The 18040-nt window shown below is 37.5% G+C and overlaps 3 protein-coding genes across 3 annotated transcripts in view; 2 read left to right on the top strand and 1 right to left on the bottom strand.

The window, feature by feature from the left end:
- Window positions 1-3185, top strand: part of LOC139147782 (uncharacterized) — a 24088-nt gene extending 20903 nt beyond the window's left edge. The window contains exon 7 of the mRNA XM_070718986.1: window positions 8-3185. Within this exon, the coding sequence (XP_070575087.1) occupies window positions 8-267 (260 nt within the window). The 3' untranslated portion in view covers window positions 268-3185. The remainder of the gene's footprint in view (window positions 1-7) is intronic.
- LOC139147785 (exosome complex exonuclease RRP42-like) lies at window positions 1716-9329 on the bottom strand. Its single transcript, XM_070718988.1, has 5 exons — window positions 9232-9329; window positions 8176-8609; window positions 4775-4898; window positions 4114-4269; window positions 1716-2231 (listed from the first exon to the last, which is right to left on the bottom strand). The coding sequence occupies exons 1-5, from the start codon at window positions 9286-9288 to the stop codon at window positions 2130-2132; spliced, it is 873 nt and encodes a 290-aa protein (XP_070575089.1). The 5' UTR covers window positions 9289-9329; the 3' UTR covers window positions 1716-2129.
- The window catches only part of LOC139147783 (palmitoyltransferase ZDHHC3-like), an 83909-nt gene continuing 75197 nt past the window's right edge, over window positions 9329-18040 (top strand). Inside the window, exons 1-2 of the mRNA XM_070718987.1 lie at window positions 9329-9795; window positions 11553-11715. Coding sequence (XP_070575088.1) covers window positions 9704-9795; window positions 11553-11715 — 255 coding nt within the window. The 5' untranslated portion in view covers window positions 9329-9703. The remainder of the gene's footprint in view (window positions 9796-11552; window positions 11716-18040) is intronic.

Below are 18040 nucleotides of genomic sequence, written 5' to 3' on the forward strand. Positions count from 1 at the left end.
TGCACAGGTCAAGTGGTGAACATGATCAGGGAGAGGACTCCCCCAGCCATGGATTACCCGGGATTCGGACAGCAATCCTACCGTCTGATGACAACTCACATCAAGATTCCGGCGGCTTACAAGTCCGGGATCACGATGTTCGTGAAAGTGTCCAAGGAAGATGTTTACAATGAACTGCACTCTGCCCCCGACTTACCTGTTCTTGAACAGAGCGGAGAGATCAGAAACATCTGTGTGGCATCCGGAAGAGTTTGTCGAAAACTGTGACACCCACAAAATTAGTGAAAAACTCCACATTTTTGCCCTGCCAATACTTGCTCAGCATTGGTCTGACCTCTTCCGTTTGATCAGCCTACACCTCTCAATGCATTATATTGCCTCTGCTTTGTAGTTTCAGCGAATCCCTTGTGCAACTTTTTGTCAAGAGAGGTATTTTGTACGGATTTAGTTGAAGCTGGGTAGATGACAGGGACATGGCATTGTGTACTTGTATATATAGAAGACTTTGTCACAATCTGGAGCAGCTATAGGACACTCATCATTATTGATAGAATCCAAGTATTATTGGTTATTCCTACAATTTCAGTATAATCAAAGTAACCATACAGATCCTGTTTAAGGTAGTATGCGCTTCAAAATTGTAAAACATAAACTTTTGATCAAACTTTCCTGAATGTAACTTTCAACCATTCTCTTACCAAATCAAAAATAAAATTCAGGGGCCACTTTGCAAGCTTTAAAATGAGCCCCCACAAGTGGTAGATCAGAAAGTAGATGCAAAAATTTAGGAGTCTGAATATCTGTCCCCGAGGCGCATTCTACCTTAAGATTGACTGAAATTCCTACTTCCTATTACATGAACAGCAGCTCTCTATGCTGATCTGCATCCTGGCTCTCAGAGAATCTTCACAAGGACCCTTGCTTTGAGACATGCTTGTAGTTCTGTTAAGGCCTACAGTGCTGTTTTGCGCCAGATGCAACCAGTGTACCAGAAGTTGGTCTTTATTTCGAAAGGTTTGAGAAGTGTTTGTACCAACTGTAGTGCAAGAATGTCACAGTAGTGAAACCCTCCATAGTGGATGTAACGATTTCTACACTCCGCAGTTGAACTTGAACCGGTAGAAAAGCTGTGCCCTATACTGGCATATTGCAGTAACATTACAGTCTCGGGTTTTCAAAAACATGTATGGTAGATTTATTTCTGTGCTTTGTCAAAACAAAAGTAACATCCCTAAACAGAATTTTGTTATATCATACTTTGACTCTACCGTTCAGAGACTGTGTGCATGGCCCACTCACACCATTAGAAACAGGTCATACCAAATTTTCAAATTTTGTTTATGTACAAGTCACATATCACTGTACCTATCAGGAAAGCTTACGATAACCGAAACAAAGCTTTTGGCATCCATGAGACAACAGACATGTCTACGAGCAGACACGTGTTAAGCGTGTTTAGTGTAACGTGAAACCAAAAGAAGTCTACATATCCAAAATAATTCCTATAAAAGCATAAGACCATTGTTTTTTTGATATTGGAAATCCTGAAAAATATTTTGGTCAGCAGAACTTTAGAAACAAGGCTTTTCAAATCATGTTACCGACACAACATTAGTTAAGACAAACAACGGCAGTGACAGGCTTCCAGGCTACATGAACTTTCCTACGCCCCTCTCTTGCCCTATAGAACTTTGATATCCATGGGAGATTCAATCTGACTTTAATGATATATTTATTTTTTTTGGCAGTAACAAAGAAACAAAAAAACATGTCAATCCTGCTGTTTTAAGACTGATCAGCTGATACATGGATTAACTTGGTGTATTTTGAATACAAAAATTCAAAAAGTTGATTTCAGCTACACAGTGCGATGGCTGAATGCTGGATACAAAGTCCGAGCCATAGGCAATGATTTCATACACAGCTGCCATAGTTCCCTATTGATGACAAATTGTAGGCATACGGTAATCTTTGGCTGACATTCATTTTGATGCTGGTATAAAGATTCTATTAGCCCTCCAATGTCGCTGTACGCAATCTTGCCTGTCATGGATATCCCAGGTAGTAGTTGAACCTGAGATGGTAGCTCTCGCAAGTTTTACAATGTTCATTTTCACTTCAAGGGGTTCTCAGTCCAAGAAACACGTGTAAGACTTATTTGGTTCCTTCTCAAGTCGTTCCAGTAAAGTATTCAAACTCCTGTTTACGGCAACTCCCACTTTCTTTGCAGACTGGAAAGAGCACCAAAAAAAAAAAAAGTAAAAGTGAGATGGACATTACTACAGTTGCTTTTGAATATCACTATTGTACCTATTACATTCTCCTCTTCCTAATTCATTCTAGACTGTCAGTCTTTGTCCTCACGTCAGATTTCAATGTCATAATAGCATACAAAGTTATTTTTAGTACTCCATTTACCAAAGATATCAGCGTCTACGTTTAATTCATAGGAAAGACACACCCAACGTTGATCATGTGATAAATATCTCTTGTTGAATATAAAGTTTACAGTTTTTTGAACTCTCCTTTCTACTTGGGATGTTTTGACATTATCATTATCTTTCATTAATTTAAGAAAACAAAGCATGTTTTTGGGTTTTTTAAAAAGGACAATACCGGTTTCCATAGTTAGCAGTTTCCATAGTTACATGGACTTTCAGCAGGCAATACTGTGATCACCACATTTCAAAGCCCTGTGTGGAATGCTGGTGACTTTCGTTCATGGCACCAGGAAAGCTTGTCGTATTTGTTGACTGGTAAATTCACCTCCAAAAAGGTAGGATTTTGTTTTGCCAATGCGAAGAAGGTTTCACATGTACAGAAACGTGTGTGGATCGTAGAAACTCTCTGATCCATTTGTGGAAAAACCCCCCAAAAAATTGTATCACGGTAGTCAAATCCTGAAAGAACTGGTGTGTATGCACAGAAGAATAAGTTGTGACCATTGCATCTTTCTGAAGCAGTTATGCTCTATGCAGCACCATACAACTCAAGTTTCAGCATGGGATATCTACTGCTGTTGGACTAAGTCTATGATTTTCGTTTGTTTCTGTTATTTAATTACCATGTGCAATAGTCTATATTTTTTACCTGATTTGTAATTGATTTTCTTCTGTATTTACATCATGCTTGTACAATTTGGCTTTGTTACAAAATAAAAGTGCTCTGTACATTTTATTAATTCACACTGAAGTGCCTTGTGTGTCATATCTGTGATTACACGTACATGTGATTGTTGTAGTGCTTCGGCCAGGCAGAATTTAAAGCAACTTCTGGGAATTTGCTCTTCTGCTATCCCAAATTACAATATTTTTGCCTGAAGATACTTCTGCATAGCAATTTTCACTTTGAACATAACCAGTGATTGCATTTATATAATTTCTGTGCAAAGTTGCTACGTGCTGAAAATGATATTCAGGTACACACCAGAGCAGTGACTAGATGTAAAGTGAGGTAATTTACTAATTTAAACGATGAAGAAATAATTTCTGTCTCTCATTGTTGTTTTCCCAACAACATCTTCTGTGGCCTTATTGTAAACCTGGGGCATGAAAGACTTGGCATGAGGAAAAAATGTTACCGCAAAGAACATAACTCTGCAAACCCTGTTCTATGGTATTCTGTACTCTTACAAAGCCTTGACATGCATTCAGGATTTTGGTCTAGCAACCTATGAGGGCGCTTTATGCTTTTCAAAAAATTGCAGAAGTCTGGCTGAACTTGACATAAACTGGATCAAAGCAGTTTTAGGATGCTGAGAGATCTAAATAATATCTGGCCAAATGATAATATCTTTGCTCCACGGAAATGGGGATGACAGGTTCTCTGTTCAGAAAACTGAGTGTATGATCTCACAGACATCAATGGTTGCTGCTCAGCTTTTACAATTTTTTCATATTTTCATTGTTTAAAGTACGCATGATAAAATTGCTCATGGACATTTTAATTAAATCGACATGCAATGATAAGGAGCAAAGCTTTTTTCCTTATTGGCCCGTGTTTAAAATATTTATCTGTATATTTTTTAGTAAACAAAAAACAAGTTACATGGCAAAAGACCAATCTTTCTATGTCAAAGTGTTCTGTGGCAATTTTATCTCAATGTTTCCTTACCTCCATCATTTCAAAGACACTTTCCGGATCAAGACTGCCAGATCCTTCCTTCCTGACCCCAGAGAATGTTCCTTTGGGTGTGACTGCAACCATTAAACATGCTAGACAGCACGCTTCCTCTTCCATGGTGGCATCAACGATATGTCTGTTTCCAACCTGAGAGTGGCAGACATCGATAGTTACAGGAGAGGTGACAGTCTCTCAAAAATGGCACTATAGGATTTGACTGGTCCACAGTACACTACCATAAGTGAGTCAACTGTTGTCAAATGTTGGAATAGAGCATGAATCCTGCAGCACTGTCTTCTGATCTTACATCTCTTCTTTATAAAGTACGGGAAGAATATGAGAGTTAGGTGGGTTCAAGGACAAGATTTTAAACTTTACTGGTGAAAGTGGCCTCTACCATATTAAGACATTCCTGCCTTGAGCAGGAACAATGTGAATTCACTTTATAAATTTACGAGGAGCAGGCAACACAGAGTAGAGACTGTGTGTGCCCATGTTGCTGTACTTTTGCTGAGTCCTCTTTAAACACTTGGTGGCGCTGTTGCAGATGATGCCAGAATGACATCGACAGAGATGAAAACGAATTTTTTGACACTTGCAATGAAAAACAAGAAGACTTACGAAACCGGTAAACGAATAATTAACAATTTACCTTGCTGACAGTAACTAAACATGGAATGTTTCTTGTGTCTATTCTGTAGCAGTCATGGGGATCATCTGACAGTTCTATTTCTCGCTGTCCTTCATCATCCATACTCACCGTCACGTTTGGAATCCTATGAAAAGAAATCAACTATTCAAGAAATATCTCTGAAACTTTGTGTACATCTTCACTACAATAAAAACAGCTTCTCTCTTGCCTTAAATGCATGCAGTTTCGAATTAACCACAGTTCAACTGATTGCATAGATGTTAAACCATGTTTATCGTAATATTCTCACATAACACTATGTCTCTGTACTATGAAAATTAGACTTAGTGCTGGCATTCAATTGTTGATTAACCCTTTGCAACCTGTTCAACGGTAAATGACATCACAGGTCACTAAGAGGTCAGGGTTCAATTTGGTTTAAGGAAGTACAGTGTATGCATCTTGAAAGTGGAAGACTTAAACTTTCGCTCAAACTTTCCTCAACAAATCATCGTTGATGACACAGTCCCCACTTGTTAATGGGTATTTTGATTACAGGTCCTCAGAGAGGATAGAGTCCTCTTCATTAGGTCTGTGATAAAAATACTTTTGAATGAATTCGCTTGATACATGTCTGAGTTATGGTTCAGGACATGAAAAAATCGTAACAAAATGGCCGCACAGTGGCCATATTGGATCGCATCACAAAACAAATTGATGTGCATAGCTATGACATTGGTCGATGTCCTTGTACCAACTTTGAATAAAATCGGTTGAAACATGCGGATATGCCTGAGAAATGGCTCTGTACATGAAAAAATCGTAATTAAATGGCCGCCTGGCGGCCATATTGGATCGTATCACAAAACAGATTGACGTGCATATGTATGACATAGGTCAATGTCCTTGTACCAACTTTGAATAAAATCGGTTGAGATATGCCTGAGTTATGGCTCTGTACATGAAAAAATCGTAACAAAATGGCCGCACAGCGGCCATTTTGGATCGTATCACAAAACAAATTGATGTGCATAGCTATGACATTGGTCAATGTCCTTGTACCAACTTTGAATAAAATCGGTTGGAACATGCCTGAGTTATGGCTCTGTACATGAAAAAATCGTAATAAAATGGCCGCCTGGCAGCCATATTGGATCGTATCACAAAACAAATCGACGTGCATCTGTAAGACATATGAAGTATTCCTTGTACCAAAATTTAATGAAATCGCTCCAGGCATCTCTGAGATATCTGCGTGAATGGACGGATGGACGGACGCACGCACGCACGCACGCACGGACATGACCAAACCTATAAGTCCCCCCGGACGGTGTCCGTGGGGACTAACCAAAGCATACAACCATTCTCTTAAAATATCGAGAATAAAATCGGGGGTCATTTTGCAACTTGAGAAATAAGTTACCTAACATACATATTTGAATTAACCAGATATGAACTGAATATGCTCACGTGTTTTACAACAGGTTCATTAATAGTAGTACGCTTCACAGAACAATATGTAACCACTAAATGAAGCAGGTTTTTTCAACATTGCACAGTACTCTCAGATTTTAATCACTAATTACAAAACTTATTTAATATGTAAATGAGCTGTTAATTAACTTGACACTGCTCAATGCTTCATGGGACAATTAGATATCCATCAGATTAACATTTGTAGCACGTTTAATTTAATTTAATGCAGTAATTTTAGAGTAATGTCACTAATTACAAAGTTCATTAAATATGCATAATCCCTATACTAACTTGACACTCTTCAATGATTCATAGCACAATTAAATATTTATCACAGCAATATCTGTAGCACATTTCACAAAATTTGGTGCCGTAATTTCAGAGTTATATACCTAATTACAAAGTTTATTAAATATGCAAATGAACCCTAAATTAACTTTACACTACTTAATGCTTTACAACACAGTTAGATATCTGTCAGATCAGTATATGCAGCAGTTTTCATCACATTTGATGCAGTTATTTCGGAGTTATATGACTAATTATAAAACTTCATGAAATATGCAAATGAGCTAATTATTAACTTGACACTGTTCAATGCTTCTCAGTACAATTGGATATCTATCAGATCAACATCTGTAGCAAGTTTCATCAAATTTAACGCTGTAATTTTGGAGTTATATCACTAATTACAAAGTTCATTAAATATGCAAATAAACCCTTAATTAACTTCACAAAAGTAAATGCTCTACACCACAATTAGATATCTGTCGGATCAGTATCTGCAGCAGATTTCATAACATTTGGTGCAGTTATTTTGGAGTTATATCACTAATTACAAAACTTCATAAAATATGCAAATGACCTATTTTTTAACTTGACACTGCCAAATGCTTCTCATTACAATTAGATATTTATCAAAACAATATCTGTACCCAATTTCCAAGACTGTTGTGCCGTAATTTCAGAGTTATATACCTAATTACAAAGTTCATTAAATATGCAAATGAACCTTTTATTAATTTCACACTACTGAATGCTTTACACTACAGTAAGATATCAGTCGGATCAGTATCTGCAGCAGACTTCATCACATTTGGTGAAGTTATATCGGAGTTATATGACTAATTACAAAACTTCATAAAATATGCAAATGACCTATTTATTAACTTGACACTGTCCAATGCTTCTAAGTATAATTAGATATATATCAGATCAATACTTGTTGCAAGTATCATCAAGTTTGGTGCAGGAATTTTAGAGTTATCTCACTAATAACAAAAGTTCATTAAATATGCAAATGAGAAGACAATTGACATGACACTCACAGTATCATCATAATGTTCTGAGATTGTCATCTATGAAAAGTTTCATGAAAGTTTGTGCGGTATTTCTTGATATATGTCTACACTGTCATTACCGTCTCCATAGGGAAACCATTGTACGGAAAAAAACGATATTGCATAACTTCATTAATATGCAAACCACACTAACCAAAATCTAATCAGTTCTTGCAAGTAGCATATGGTACCTGTGTACCAAATCTGACTTGAATCTGTTCAGGCGTTTTTGAGTTATCGTGTAAACAGACAGACAGACACACACACACACACACACACTAACACACACACACACACACACACGGACAGACAGACAGACATCGCTATGACAATAGCCCACGTGTTTACACACGTGAGCTAAAAATGGCTGCCATTCCTATGTTAACTCTATGGGGAGAGACAAAATTTTTGATTTTCCATACACTAAGACAGTGAATTCTTTTCTTATTCAAAGAGATATAAAATGAGCCAAAACGAGTGATGGATTAGAAAAGTGTAAAAATGTGAGTCTAAATATCTGTCCCCAAGGCGCATTCTACCTCAATGATGTGAATTATAATTCTTTGTCACTCAAGATGCATACATGAGTTGACACACTTGTCTCACCTTGTATTGTGCAAAGCAGCCTTGATGGCGACAGACACTGCATCAAAGAGATTTCCTCCACATTCTAGAATTACAACATCAATGTAGATCACCCAGCATGTCTCCCTTGGCATTATACAGAGTGATTTTAGATCAACTGCTTTTTTGTTATCGTAAATCCTCTGGATGGTGTTTGAAATCTCAGTTGCGAGATCATCGCCTCCTCTGCCTTCAAATTCTGGCGCTGCATTTGCTGAACAGTCCACAAAAAATTCCAGATACCCTTCATCTGGTCTTTCTGGTTTTGGCGTCCCCATTTCAGCCTTAATGCCGACTAGAATGTCTGTGTTGGACAGCTTAAGTCTAGCTGAGCCGCTAGTATTGGACACGACATCACACTGTAGTTCCATGATGCGATATTCCTCACAGCTACGTCCATCTGTTCTCAAACCATCCTGAGAAACAAAAAATTGAGTGCGGTAACACCACGGTCCCTCACCTGGTACAACAATTCATGGTGAAACATTCAGAATTGCATCATATGACTACTTGCCTTATATCAAAACTCAGTGACCAGGTCAAAGTCATCGAGTTTTTTGTTTTTGTTTATCATCTCTTCTGTTAATGCGAGCTGATAGTGCAGTATTATATGAACACAGAATTTCGAAATATGTAAATACAAATTCAAGTAAAATATATGCCATGCCCATATGGATGTAACATTCATATATAAATGGACTAAAGTTGTTTCACGGGGAAGAAATCCCAGCAACGGTTTGCAATGGATACAACATAGTCTAATAAATCATGGATGTACAAAAATCTGTTTTTGTACATCCATGAATAAATCCGTATCACGGTCAACGCCGGGAATCAAGTCACACAGCGCCCCCGGCCGGCTCAGCCCGAGCCCCCTGAAAATCACAACTAGTGCAGTCAACGACGCGACTACCCACACGTCGTGGTTGTTTGGTGGGTGCAGTAGCAAACTACCGAGTTAGAACACTGTTTATGTTGATGGTTTGGTGCAGATATACACTTTGAACATACTGAAGGATAATACATTGTCTAACGCACCTGTATTCCGTGTGCGATGAAAGTTTTCTGAGCTTCGCTCAACAACACGGAAGCCATGCTTGCAGACCAATGTGCACATGGAATAGTGACGTCATATATATAGGTGTGTAGTACCCTCTAGCTTGCTGCAAATCATTTTATTACTGTGACCAACATATATTTGCGGTAATACGAATTACTGACTCTTTCTGAAACTACACCCTAATTTAGTTTTGTCGGCCTGTCGTGTTTCCATCATTTGTATAGTGATAAACATCTTGGCCGACCGGGGAGGTCAGATAACTCAGATTATCGAGTTACAGCTCTACGAAGTTAGGGCGTCTGGCAACAATCCTCGAGTGAGCAATTTGAGATCCGCGTTATCGGCTAGCACTGACTACGCGAGAGAAGGGAAGTGGAGACGGTCTTGTATCACGTGAAAGTGTGCAGTTTTTCGTCGAATCGAGACTACTTGCTGTCGTAGGTTCCAACCATGCAGCGCACAAGTGGTGAACGCGAAGGAGCCAATCTACCCTCGTCCTCAAGCCTTACGATAGAGAGTTTGAGGGCAACGGGTAAACCAGAGTGAGTAAATATATTAAATAGCACAATTAGCAGTATTTTACACGATTAAGTGATGACGATTACATGTAATATCATATCACTTTGGTTTAGCATGTACCCACCTTCAACATGAAATGTGTGTCTCTTATCACCATCATAGGTAATTGCTCATGCATTGTAATGGAGACGTCCATAATTTTTGCCTCAAGAATAATATCGCTATTAATGTTCCCCAAAGGCTCAACACTTGTGTGTGAAAAGTTGACAATCCTATTTCAGTACCAATTATTTACGTACTTTGCAGAGAACGCTTTGGCAAATTTCCTTCAGGGTATCAGATTAATCGCTTGTTAGCTTCACACCAAAACCGTTGGACCAGCAGTGCTTCAAATCAGCCTGAGCTACATCAGGAAATCATTGGCACAGGTTTGATCATACCTGTTAAATTAGGTGAAAACCTAGTCTTCATACCTCTGTCTTGTATCTGAAGTGACACAAGATGTGTAGCCGACAGGTGATAAGTTCAATGATGACAGTACTTGTTGCCATGGCAATATCATCATCATTATCATCGTCTAGTACTTGTTACTGTAACAACAGCATCATTATCATCGTCACCATCATCATCATCATCAATTAAATCACCAAGTTACTTGTTGCTGTTGCAACAGTATCATGATCATTATCACTATTATCATTAACAATTTTCACCATCAGCATGAATAGCATTGCTGGTGGAAGTGATACTGTCACTGGCAAGAACATACACGAGGGATGCATCAATGCATCATGGACAAAAGAGTGGATCACTTCACAACACCTGAGCATTGAACCCAAATTCTTTTACCTGTTGTAAGCCATTTCAGACTTCTGTGACATTACCACGTGGTGCAGTATTTTCGGTTACAGTTTTGAAAGATAGGTAGATAGAGCCCCGCTACCGTTTCTACTGTCCCCTATAATTAGCTATAAGGATTCCTTTGATATATTGAGGGGTACCACAGTAAAACACCAGGGCCTTACTGAGGTGACCAAATTAACAACTCATCTGTACATGATTAATCACTATCAACTCATTAAATGGGCATGAAATTATGACCTATTAAAATTCCATCTACAATGACAAAATCTAGACGACAAATGCACTGCAAGATCTGAATTTGGCAACATAATGTTCAGCTGCCTTACAGGAGATACAAAGATACAATTCTTTCAAATACTTTCAATAGGGAGATCAGCCAGTGGTGTAAGCATGTGAAGTACATTGCTTGGTCTCCACTTCAAGGGGCTGTGGTATCCATTTTCACTCTGCTAAGTGCCCAGAAATAAATGCCAATAACCTGAATTCAGGTACAAAGAATGAGGCGTAAAAGCAATATTTACTGGCCCAACATTTATATTGCATATTCCTACATAGCTTTGCATTGTGAAAACAACTGCGTAATGTCTTGTCGAGACCATCTTTAATTTTCTTTCGACGTATTATATCAGGTCTCATATTATATAATATCTTGTTGAGGAATAGTATGATATATTGTCTGATATTTCAAGTATTATGAACGTGATTTATGGTTGGTTGAATATTTTGTTCTGGTGGTAAATAGTCTTGAAGAAAGGATTATGGTGGTAGACAACAAAAACAACAACATCAACAATAATAATAATAATGATGATGATGATGAAATTGATAATATGATAATAAGGGTGGTGACAATATACGCAAATACACGTACATAAATATGTAATTTGTGGTTCATGTCGCGGTTTTTGCTTACCAGGCCTACGGTGATGCAGTTAGTTCCAGTCCATCCAGACGCCGAGCAACGAGCTAAGCAGGCCAAAATGCACCATCCGGAAGACTTCCAAACACGTCTCAATTACTGCTGCAAGTGTTTTGGCATCACAAAAATGTTGGGGTGTGATAAAACCTGGTTCATACAGGTAAGCAGTGCCTTCCTCAAGTATCGTCTTTACGATTTTTTATCCTTTGTGGGTTTTTTCTAAAGTCTGGAATGGCCCTTTAACAGAATTGATGTGCCGAGTATATTAATGATTGATTTCCTCGGGAATGGGTATTCCCTTCCATCAAGCTGCCACTTAATTTCCTCAAGGCGGCACTTTGTTTTAATTCTGACCTGTCGGGAATGATGGAACTAGGCAGCTAAAACCACAGTAGCACAAAGGTTAGCTCAGCGGCAGTCGAGTGTTAAACAACAGTTTTATTCAATTTTTTGCTGTTGTTGATTATAAAGTATTAGGTTTGTATTACAATAGTGTTGTATTTTTCACGTGCTTTGCCCCCTAAAGCTTGGGATGTTGTGAATAAGAAGCATAGGAATATGGTAAAATGTTTGAATCAATTAAACTATTTGGAATTCAGTAGTTCAAACCCGCTGCCAAGTGATGCCTAAGGGATTACTATGGTAGGCAAAGACTGGTTGTTATACTCAATTCATGCTACATTTACAGGCTTGCTATACAGTTATGTAATTTTTCTCAATTGAAAAATCAGGAAAACATTATGAAAGTAACACTGAAAGAAGAGCTTTTGTGCAGCCGTGTCATTTGCCAAAATGTGACATGTCTGGCAAAGAAGCAATATTTAAACAAATCTTTGTAAATGAGACTAGGGCATTCTGCAAATGACCTTATTGTTCTCTTATCAATATGCATAAATAAATATTTGAAAATTACACATATAAGAATGAAAAAAATTAACTTCTACCAGACTGCCAATGTTAGGATTAATACTAGGAAGATGTATTACCAACTCAGACTACAATCTTCAACAACAGAGATTCATTCAAAATTTGTTCGAATTTCTAGCAGCAGTCTCCGATGTCGCATGCGTGCAGCAATATTTAGTAACAAACCTGCAACCGTGAACAGCCCTATTGTGAATGCTGCAAGCTCCTGATACGATGACACAGCAATCCACAGAGGGTTATTACTTATTATATAATTACAGTTTAGGATGTACAGCTGTCTGACCGTTACATTGGCAGAGCAAACTAAATATGATCAAAATGTTAAATACCCCGATAGCTGTTGTAATGTAGAATGTGTAGAACATGTCATGTTGTTTTAGGAATTTGGCAGTAGTAGCTGTCAAGAGTGCAGCCAAAAAAATTGTTATGTAAAAATTTCAAATCAAGTCTCACACGACTTTAAAATGTAATTTATCTTCACTTAAATGACAGTTTATTTATATTTTTGTGCTGTCTAATATATTTCTAGTGTTGAAAGGGAACATGCGAAATTTGCACAGTTCACAGCGGTAAAGGTCATTTAAAGTGCTACTCATGTGTTAATTTGCACTTTTCCCAAAATGACAATGTAGCCAACTGGGTCATGATGGTAATGGTTTCATCATTGTTTACTTGTGTGCAAGTTGAAACCATGGCCTGGCAGTTTTGCATACAAGTCTAGTGCATGTACCCTTCCTTTTGCATACAAAATATGATTATTTTCAAATTTTTATTGTTATGGTTGTATCTTTACATTTGAATGCTGTATTGATGATTTCTAGCAAGAATTTCATTATGTTTATGCAGTGGCTGTGAAAAAAAAGATAATTACTCGCCGGTTATTACACTGCAATTATACTTGCTACAACAAGATTTATCGTGTATAAGAGAAATCCATAGTTACATGCCATTTGCTTGAATACCTTAGGTCAATGAGTGAGGTAATTTGCTAGTTACTGGTGTCCTCAAATACGACAGGGGAATTTTATCTCCCATTGGGAATTGTTTTTACAATAATTATGGTGCCTTTCATCTGATTGAGCAAACACAGTGCCAGTACACACAATAGCACTGATACACAAAGCAAAGACTATAGACATGTACTCCAGTTGAGTCTGCATTGAGTCATATACTGGAATGGCATTTGTGTTCATTCGGATATAGCAAATAAATTAAGTCTTTGTGAAAATCTCACTCTGGAAATCAAAAAACTGCAGTATACATTTTACAGAAAAGGGGAAAATGTGAATTACACAATTTTAATTTTCAAGAACTTCTTGAACCCAAAGAAATATTGTTTGAGAAAAATGATTGCTGTTTTAGTGCTGGTATTTGATTTTGGTAACTGATGTTTGCTATCAGGATTTTCTGTTGGCATGATTAAGTGTTGCTGATCACTTTCTCGCTGGGTATTTTGTGAACAACCGTATACAGGGGTTTTTGCTGTAGACCATAGGTTTGCAAGCTGTATCCACAACCAAGACTGCAATTATGCATACATTTCATGTAATATTGCCTCCAGTTTTTTTTTTTCTCACTTTGGAAAAGATGAATCATTTGTGAGGCATTTCAATGCATTTGACCCCTGCCTAGAGTTCAAACAGTTCCATATTCATACTCGTGACTGGCGCACAAGATGAATTGCGTAAGTGTTCATCAATTTGATTGAATGGCCGTAACTTGATAGGACCTAAATAGATGCCAAATATTTCGCATCACATCGATTTCTGTAAAGCCAGTAGCAATATGTTCACATTGTCATTGATGTCAGGTCTTTTGTTGTTGTTTCTCAAACAGTGCGGCATCAATCATTGAATCATATGGTGTAAGTGAAGAGATGCCCCACAAATAGATACGATTCATATATTGTATCTCTTGAAAATTCAACATGGAGAAAACATCTGATTTCTTTTATGATCTACCACAACATCACATATGTTCAGTATCCAAATATCACTCTCCTCAAAGAATTTCAACGTAGCATGCTTGTTAATAGGAGACGGCACATTTTATAGTGTAGAAGATGAAAATAAAAAATAATATGTTTTATTTCTGTGTAAGAGTACCATGAGATTTCTGAAGTCCTGAAATATTTCATTATTCAATTCTTTGATAAGTGATGTCAAATTTTATAAGCTACAGGGATGTAGAAAATAGCCGGCAGCTGGCAAAGTCAACTGGCTGTCAGATAAAATACAGGTTGTGAATATTATTAATGAAGAATCTACCGGTAGGACATTTTGCACAAATTCATTGTGCTCAAACACTAATTCAGACTGCCTTTCACTTTTATCTTTGCCACCTGTAACCAAACTTTCCTACAGCCTTGAGCTACTATGATTTATATATTATTGCAATTTATGTAGCAAAAGCCACAGACAGTAGAAATGCCTGTGCAAAAAAACAAAATTTGGCTACCAAATGCAATAAGCAGTGATGACAGGTTTGTCCGTGTCTGCGTGTTTTGGACAGTTCCATTCAAAGGAGTTTATTTGCACAAAATAAGAATATGCAAATTTGGTTTTTGTCATGTTAATCTTTCACCCTGGGATTTTCCAAGCTTTCATGAGCACTGGATCACATTCTGAGTGTTAGCTTCATGTAGCACCAACACAGCGGTTGTGTCTCTGTGTGTCTCATAATGAACGGGATTGTATATTATGCTTGTGATTATTCTGGCCTCGTGCGTTTTACAACGATGGCAACAATTGACATTTTATTGACAAATATTTAATAATAGAAGTGAGACTTTCACATGAACAACATGCCTGAATAGTTTCAGTGATTTGACAAGGAGAGTAATTTCAGAAAAAAGTTTGAAAAATATCCTGCCTGTAGGATTTATTTTTTGCAAAAGTGTGATCGTATCGACAACCTATGTCTAGGACACTTACATACATAATTATGTAAGGACTAGACAGTGATGTACCGTAATTTCGTAAACACACCCTCCTTCATTGAGCACACATCAACAATTTTGTGCATAAACCTTTACAGTTCATACTTTTAAGACGATGTTGCACAACAAGAATTAAAGAACAAAAACAGCCTTTTCTACTACCTGAAAATACAGAGCAAAGATGCCCATGCAAATGTTGATGTATTTTTTTTTCTTCTCTGTGTTTCAAGCATGCCTTTCCCCAAAGAAGTGTACATCAGGAAATTTCATGAGATGTTATATAATTCCGAAATTTTGATTGTGTCCATTATCATGAGCATGGCACTAATTTAGTTTCCACGGTTCGAAACCTAACTAACTCACCATGTTCTATCTATCGAATGGAGGATTGTCTATTACGCCTGTTACTATGGTGAACCTTCTTGCAAAATCCAGTTTAGGATATGAGCACTGATGTGAGACCATCAAATCAGTCTCTTCCCACAGGATTACATTCTGAATCGCAAAGAGCCACCACACTTCTATCTTTCACGTTTTCCCAACACCTAGTGGTAATTTGCATGCGGGCTGGAGGTCAGTCAAAAGAAATTCAATGGTCTAGTAAATTCTGCTACCCTGTTCACAATTTTGAGTCACACCTCACACTTTGGTACATGCAGAACCACCGTGGATTGAGACAATTTTTGTCTAATCGTTCTTAGTGTTTGCAAAACTTTATTGCTTTTGTATCGCATTAACCAGGTTGTGTATCTTGTATTTTTCTGTGTAATTTAACCCTTTGAGTGCTGTAATTTTTCCAACCAAAATTTAAGTGCAAAATGTTACCAATTTACTTGAATTTATGTGTAATTTTTCTATGATTTTGGATCTTGTTGCCATCACTTTTTATGGTCTGCAGTTTTTGATCAAAATTTTGGGATAAATCTAGAATAAAAGTTCTGGAATCTGAAAAAATTGGCTGGGTTATATTTCATAAAGGAGACAAATATTGAAGTTGGCATTTAAAGGGTTAATACCGCTTCAAAAGAATCTAAATATTTTATATTCAAAAAAAAGGACAAAGTCATCAACTGCTTTTTCATTCATCTGTGATACATTTCAAACGCACACATATTGTATGTACTACACAGTACAGTACAGGTACCCAAATTTTCAATTATTTTATGCCCACTGAAACATGTTTTACGTCTCTTCCCTGAAGACTACAGTCATTCTGTGTTTCAGTTTATTGCTTTCCAAGTCATGCAAGCCAGTTGAAGTTGAATAATCTTGCCTGTGTGTGTGCATAGACTTTAAATACTTGACAAATTTTTTGATTACTTAGCCATCATCCAGAAAAAAAAAATTTGCATATAAATGAAATCTTTTGTGGATGTAATATTGTACGGTCCATGAAACAACAACAATACTGCATCTTCTGTTGATGATTGATATTAAATCTTCTGTTGATGTAATGTAGGGTCCATTAAACTACACGCCTTGATGACAGTTATGAAGTTGTATGTGATCAGTGTACACTGCACTGTGCAGTGAGTGGCTTTGTGATCAACTCAATGCACATGTCAATCATTTTAGTCTAAAGGAAGAAAATGTCCTTCCTGTAGCATGGTTCCCGCAAATACCGTAGATCTGTTTGGCCAAAAACTTTGTGCTTTCACTGTCGTGCAAAGATAGAGACAAATGTGATAAATCATGCATCACTACGTATAATGCAAATGAAAAATGGACAGGGTTGGTGTGTTTGAAACCAAGTAGGTTTCCTGACACACACAAACTATTTGTGTTCCATCTATTGATAGAAGCTTGGCGGACAAAAATGAAGAAAACATTTTACTTCCTGGATAAGACAACAGTCTAGATTTTTGATCCTTCCACCCTAAATGACAATTTAATGAATTAGCCTGCTCTTGGCACATCATTGCGATGTGAAATCATTGACAAGTTACATGTAGATACCATCCTTCTGAAAGTGTACAGCTACATATACAGTTGTACCATCATAGGAAGTATTGTGTCAAATGAGAAAAGGATGGGAAAAATTTTTTGTGGAAAAGGAAAATTTTTCCTACATTTGAGGAATTTCAGACATCGATTGCCGAAGGCAAACTGTGATGCATGCACCGTGTGTTGGCAATAACAGGAATATTAAAAAAAACATTAATGAGGTATCTGAAAGTCTGTGTGAAATGTACTGAGGTGTACTCATTTCATGTATAGATGATACTGATGTTCCTGGTTCACTGGGGAAGACCATCAAAGAGCAGATTCAATCTCACAGTGGAATACACATGAGATTTGTGCCGCAGTGCTCAGTGCATCTTCTTAATCTTTGATGCACCGTGATGGGCATGTATCATCCCATTACACAATCGTGTAGTCTGTTGAATCAAGAACTCTTTGACGTACTCCATCCAAAAGACCGGCCCCTTGATTCACTGTCACTCTAACAGGACCATGCTGGATTGAAGAAATATCACCAAGTTGCTGTGAAAGTGATATTTTTTTTTTTGCTTAGTGTGTTTGATCAGGACAGGTAATTTATACGTGGTTACAGTTGGCACTGACAGTGCAAGTACCTACGGACCATACCGTCTTTGGATTGTCTGACTGACTTGTACAT

The sequence above is a fragment of the Ptychodera flava genome, chromosome 13 (genome assembly GCF_041260155.1).
Source record: "Ptychodera flava strain L36383 chromosome 13, AS_Pfla_20210202, whole genome shotgun sequence".
NCBI classification, from domain to species: domain Eukaryota; kingdom Metazoa; phylum Hemichordata; class Enteropneusta; family Ptychoderidae; genus Ptychodera; species Ptychodera flava.

Excerpts from the sequence above, each read along its gene's own strand:
- LOC139147785 (XM_070718988.1), bottom strand. The coding sequence starts at position 9,288 with ATGGCTTCCGTGTTGTTGAGCGAAGCTCAGAAAACTTTCATCGCACAC. Across the intron at positions 8,610-9,231 it reads TCATCGCACACGGAATACAG|GATGGTTTGAGAACAGATGG; the intron begins GTGCGTTAGACA and ends TTTGTTTCTCAG. Across the intron at positions 2,232-4,113 it reads GTGTCTTTGAAATGATGGAG|TCTGCAAAGAAAGTGGGAGT; the intron begins GTAAGGAAACAT and ends TGCTCTTTCCAG.